Source organism: Quercus suber, unplaced genomic scaffold (assembly GCF_002906115.3).
Source record: "Quercus suber isolate HL8 unplaced genomic scaffold, Cork oak 2.0 scaffold_54, whole genome shotgun sequence".
In the NCBI taxonomy this organism is placed as follows: domain Eukaryota; kingdom Viridiplantae; phylum Streptophyta; class Magnoliopsida; order Fagales; family Fagaceae; genus Quercus; species Quercus suber.
Window position 1 is genome coordinate 498,820 of NW_027069519.1, and position 6,248 is coordinate 505,067.

Genomic DNA, 6,248 nt, shown 5'->3' on the forward strand with positions numbered 1-6,248 from the left:
TCCCTTATAGTTCATTTTTAATCCCCTTTTAGCATTTAGAATTTGTTTGATTTCTTTAGACTTCAGGCTCAGAATTGTTTGTATCTAACACTTGATTTAATGCAAGTTGGTTGCTCATTTACATTCGAACTAGTTTTTATTTTAGCTACTTGTGTTTGTACGGTCCATACCCACATGAACTCAAAGATTTGATCTCAAGACAAATTTGATTAGCATGACTTGATTCTGATGAGAATTTCCCAAGTAATATTCAACTTCAATTAGTTTGATTAATAAAAATTGTTTAAAGAGGCAATGGAGACATAAATTTTCTCAAGGTGTAGTACCATGATTGAAAAANATGATGGGAGGATTTAGCTGACATAGGCTTATACAAGTTCTTTATTGAGCATTTTTTCTTCTTCTTCTTGGAACAGGTACAAAATGGAAAGCTAGTAAGTGATATTGGGTTTAAGATTAAAGTTACTATTGATGACATTTTGGAAATTCTAAAAGTGTGGAGAAGTTCTCAGAGACCTTTTAAGGCCAGGTATTGCTGCATCTTATTTTCCATTTTAGATTTTTGATATTTGTCATCTGAAAGAGATAATTTATTTAGTAAATGTTCTTTCCTGCTTGCTATAGGAACTAATTAGTATTCTTTTTTTGTTTTGTTTTATGACATAGGATTTTAATGCTTTACTTCTTTCTGCTGTTTAATTGATTTGTTCATACATATTTGGTAGTTTTCTCTTTCCACATAAAAAATCCATACATTCTGTGGCTTTACTATTGCTTTTTCATGTGAAGTATTTGTCAATAGCTTGTGTTTTTACGAATAATGCCTTCTTTTTTTTCTTTTTTTCTTTTTTCGTTTGAGCATGTTAGTGGTATAATATTTTCTATGCAGGGTAATAGAGCAATAATGCCAATGTTCATAAAAATAAAATAAATAAAAGAAAAAGCAAATGGTAGTGTGTTTCTCAGTGCGACCAATTAAAACTGATATCAATGCTTAGATTATGTTCCTATAGTATCATCTGCGATCTTTTTATACTTGAGATTGCTCTTTTAGTCATACTCTGCATTCATCTGAATTTGTTTTGGGGGCTCATCACCTGACTGGTTTTTTTTTTTTTTTTCCCTAGCGATGCTTCTGAAATATATATATATATAGTGTTATTTTGTAATTCTCAAGATTTCATGTGTTCTACATGCTGTGGCAATGCATGTGTAAGTAATCAATGTTGGATGGAAATTCCTTGCATGGCTATTTTGGCGATTTAGATAATTCAGATGATTCTTGGACATTTGTTTGTTTATAATTTGATAGACGAGTTGATTCAATTGGAGAAAAGGAAAGAAAGGTAGACAAAGACCTAAAATAACATTAATAGAAGTATTAAAAAAGGACGTGTCAATTAAGTAGGTGATAGACAATAATATTTTGGATAGGATTGAATAACATAAAAAAAAATATATGTAACCAACCCTGATTAGTATGTTGAGCATTGATATCCTCAAACCCAATTTTTTGGGACTAAGACTTGGATCAAGGGCAAAACTAGTAAGAAGAGAGGGGGGCCACCACTTATTAAGGGGAAGTTTAGGCCCACAAGTGAGGAGGAGTGTTAGACTTATGGTTAAATGATTAAATTTACAATTTTCTAACAGTTTAAGTTTTTGGGACAATCGGTAATTTAACAAAAAGATAACAAATTCTCCTAAAAAAAAATTAGCAAACATATATGTAAAATTTGATAATTTTATGTACAATATATTTATAAATTATGACTTACTTCAATATTAAAACATTAAGGTTTTTATATGTATGTATGTGTTTGCGAATGCGTGTGGGGTTTGTCTTCACTAATATTAGTATCACAACTCAGTCCCCCCAAACAGAAATTCCTGGTTCCACCCCTGACTTGGATGTTGTTATTGTTGTATAATTTAATAGACTTGTATCATGGATCGATATCTGCATCGAGATGCTTTTCATCTATATTTTCTTTTCTAGAACCAGAAATTTTTACATGCTTTTGCTCATACCTTCATCTGCTTCTCTTCTTATTCCTTTTTAACTAACTTTCCTTTTTCCTCTTCCTGTGACAGTGATATATTATCTACTTATGGAACACTTGCTTTTAATATATGCTGTATACGTGCACTTTCCTGACATCTTAGTGTTGTTATATCTATTTTCCGTTTATTATTTGTTTAGTCTATGTGTCTGAGTCTTTCACTTATAAAAAATACTTCAGTCTTTCAACCAACTAAATGGGACCAACTTTCTTTGCATGCCAGCATATCACAAATGTCAAACTTGTACACATTCATTTGGAAAAAAATGGCTACTTCAACGCACAAAATCACAGAGGCATTACATTCTGGATCTTGCATATTTGTTCCCTATGCATCTGGCTCTAGGCATGAGGATGTGGTACCTGGTATGTTTTTGTCTCCAGAAGAAATATGTTGGCATGATCCAACTGGTTGTCTAGACCAAATTAAGGAGATGAATCCTCAGTGCAGTTTGACAGAAGTGATTCATTGCCCCTTAAACAAGACACTGAGCAATATATATCCAGGCCTTCGTGACTTTTTCGTTTACAGCTGCAGAGTACATGAGACCCCTCCTCTCCGTAGCTACCTACGGATTTTGCTCCAGCTATCTACTGTTGCTTTGCCTTCACAAACAGCTAATGCAGTAAGTAACCACATCTGAAACAAAATCACAGTTGCAATTATAATTTGTTGTGGTGCAACTTAAGTGTTTCTTTAATGTCCCAGGTTTTCCATGTATTTCTNAAGTGGAGTGATGGTTTGAAATCTGGACTCCTGAGTCCTGAAGATATCATTTACTTGAAAGAGCATCTTATGAAAATTAACTGTGCTGTACTTCCAACTGAATATGATAAGTGGATTTCCCTACACCCTTCCTTTGGCCTTGTGTGCTGGTCTGATAATTTGAAGTTATGGAAACAATTTAAGCATTTCGATAAGATTGAATTTCTGTACTTCGGCAAACTTAGTGAGGATGAAAAACAGATACTACAAACAAAAGTTTCTGTGCTCATGCAAACCTTAGGGATTCCTGCTCTGTCAGATGTAAGATCTCTCGCTCTCTCTCTCTCTCTCTTCCCCCTCTGTGCGCCTATGATGCACGGACATGGAAAAATGGGCACCGCACCCATGTTCGCCGCAGCGTCGCACGAGCAACGCCGCTGCCGCGTCTGAGTTTTTATTTTTATTTTTTATTTTTTTTTGTTTTTACGGATTCGCGCCAACTTGGCTTTGATTTGAGCCGATTCGGCCAGAATCAGGTCGTATTGGCTGGCGACCAAAACGGCCGAAAAAGGCCAAAATTGGCCTTGAATCAAGCCAGAACAGCCGAAATTGGCTTTGGGGGACAAATTTCCCACCTAAGAGATGTGTTTTGTGAATCAAGACATAGTAATGTGTTTTTTAAGAATATTTTAATAGTAAAAATATATAGAAAATATAAATAAAAATATTTTTAATAATTTTTTAATCGCCGCACCCGCACTCTACTTTTTCAAAAATTGCCGAATCTTGCACCCGCACCCGAATCGGGAAACGCACCCGTGCTACATAGCTGTGCGTGCGTGTCTAGGCTGTGGTCTAGGGATGTTGCTCTTGAGTTGGCAATGTTTTAACTCCACATGAACTCATCCAATAGGTCTGGCAGTGTATCTAATTATCAATGTGTTTACCTGAATGAAATGGACAGCTAAACATTCCTACTACAAATGATTGCAATTTTAACTTGAGCTGATACTAAAGAAGCCTCAAACAATTTTATTTATAGCTATTTATTTTAGCACTCAGAATAAACTATAAAGTACTCTGCCTACTTTTAGATGTATTCAGGTTCTGATTTTGTATTGTTGTTTCATAGCACATCATAAGTGAGCTTGTATACATATATAGTATAAGGAACTTTATCTTATGTGGTGCACCATGAGATATATGGGTAATCTTTGAACTATTTCATTTTTGTTCATTTTACTGTGTAGTGCTTGTACTGATCATTTATTGATCACTTTCAAGGTTGGATCTTTCATGTGATGTTATTTGGTCATAGAAGTTCGTTTACATGTGTTGTTTTGCAAGTATCATGATAAGTTTGTGTGGAGTATGAAATTATTCCTTTCTCTGTGGCATACACTCAAGTTGCTTCTGAATGTGTTCATAGAAAGTTGGGTTTGATAATTGTGTGTTCTTGTAACACCACTTCCACCTGAGATGTAGTTACTGGCAAACCTAGCAAAAGAATGAAAAATTGTGGGAAATGGAGAACGATATATAGTGGGTTTTACTTGGAATCGGACAGCTTTCTCTCTCTCCATGAAAGGGATTTCTATTACATGTGGATATGGTACTTTTTTGCATAACAATTCTTTTGAATTATTGACTTGCATCAGACAATGGAATTTCTTTTAAATGCTAGAATTCTTTTTTAGCTTGAAATAAGCACAGAAATTTGTACAGTTGCCTATGAGTTGTTGAGTGGAAATCATTCGCTGTTAGATTTTGTTGATTTAGGCAAAGATGAGCACCATTTTTGTCACCCTTAAGGGAAAAAACAAAACAAAACAAAATAAAAATAAAATAAAACAGGAAATGAGATATATAATGCGATCTTCATCTTCCTTTCCTCATTGTTGCATTAATGTGCAGGTTGTAACTCGTGAAGCAATATATGATGGTCTAGTAGACTCTAGCTTCAAAGCTTCATTAGTGGGCTGGGTTCTACCTTATGCTCAACGCTACTTCTGTAGTGTACATCCTGATAAATATGTAAAACTGAAGCAGTCTGGATTTGATCTTTTGAATTGTTTACAAGTTGTTGTTGTTGAAAAGCTTTACTACAGGAATGTCATAAAAAGTTGTGGTGATTCATGTGCATCAAAGAAGCGAATTGAATGTAGCTGCTTACTTCAGGTATGTGATGAAATCCTTTGTTCCATGTCCTCTCTCTTTCTATTCTTCCCCACACCCCCCCTCCTAAAATGCCCACAAAAACTCATGAATATAGCAAATTACTTGGGGTTCGAGGGGGTACTCCAGTGGTTCCATCACTTCTTGTGATGTCTAGGCATTGGGGTTCAAACCCTACCAGTCCCCCCACCCTATTTACCTAGAAAGAAATGAAAAATGAAGATAGCATATTAAAAACAAACTTCCAGCAAAACTATGTTTGCTCTAAGCCTTTAATAATTTTTTTTTGATAGGTAAATTAATATTATTGAAAAGAGACTACGTCGTGAAAAGAAACACGAAGTAGCCTGAAGACTTAAAATAGGTTAATATTTACGTATGAGTTGACTCTATGAAGGAGTGAATAGAAATACTATCAGCAAGACATGATACAAAATACCACTCATAAAGAGAACTAATGAAGTATGCTTGTTTTTAAAATTGCAACCACTTTTGGACATTTAGAACTTTGGAACTACATTAAGCATTAAAAGTTGGTAAACTACACTGGAACATGCTAATGTTATGCTGTACAAGGTTTCTGCACTTGCTATTGCTGGAATTTGGAGATTTGTGATGTTGGCTTATTTTACTTTCATCCTTCTAGTGTAGATATATTCTGTTTTTAGTCCAGTTTTTTTTTGCTAATGTTTTCACAATTTGAAAATCATTCTCTGTGTGATGTTTGGCACTGTTGGGGATATTATTATATTATCTGTCTCTCTTTTTTAGCTATTGCCATAATAGAGGAAACTTTATATCAATTAATGACTTTGGGGCTAGCAGAAACCTACTCCCACAAATGATAAAGTACAATGATCAGTACATGACAACAAGATTTAAGAAACGTGGTTCATCCAACTCCATGCCTACATTTACAAGCATCATAAACCAAAATATACTATCATAGTCTCAAAATTTGAAATATTGTGGAAATAAAGAGAAGATGCACATCTACGGTCTTCATGGTGGGGAAAGTGAATCATACTTTCTAGCATAAAGATACAAATTTTGAACACTCAATTAACCGGCGCAACTCGCAAACCTAAACTATTTCCTACCTAAAGCTAAACCCCTAGTGCCTTTGGATGGGATTGAGGTTAGGTTATGACTAACCCTCCTGGGGGGGACTGCCTGTGCCATTTTGGCATCAAGGTCCTTCAGGCATGGTATCTTGGGAGTGTTAGGGACTATAGTCATGCCCAGGTAGGGTTGCTATGGCTGTTTGCTTCTCTGCATCTTGTGCATTTAAGGGGGGTGGGGGT

General features: G+C 35.1%; 1 protein-coding gene across 1 annotated transcript in view; it reads left to right on the forward strand.

Moving 5' to 3' along the window:
• Positions 1–420: 420 nt before the first annotated feature.
• Positions 421–6,248, forward strand: part of LOC136066986 (protein NO VEIN-like) — an 8,551-nt gene continuing 2,723 nt past the window's right edge. Inside the window, exons 1-4 of the mRNA XM_065772128.1 lie at positions 421–529; positions 2,287–2,689; positions 2,773–3,090; positions 4,684–4,947. Coding sequence (XP_065628200.1) covers positions 2,297–2,689; positions 2,773–3,090; positions 4,684–4,947 — 975 coding nt within the window. The 5' untranslated portion in view covers positions 421–529; positions 2,287–2,296. The remainder of the gene's footprint in view (positions 530–2,286; positions 2,690–2,772; positions 3,091–4,683; positions 4,948–6,248) is intronic.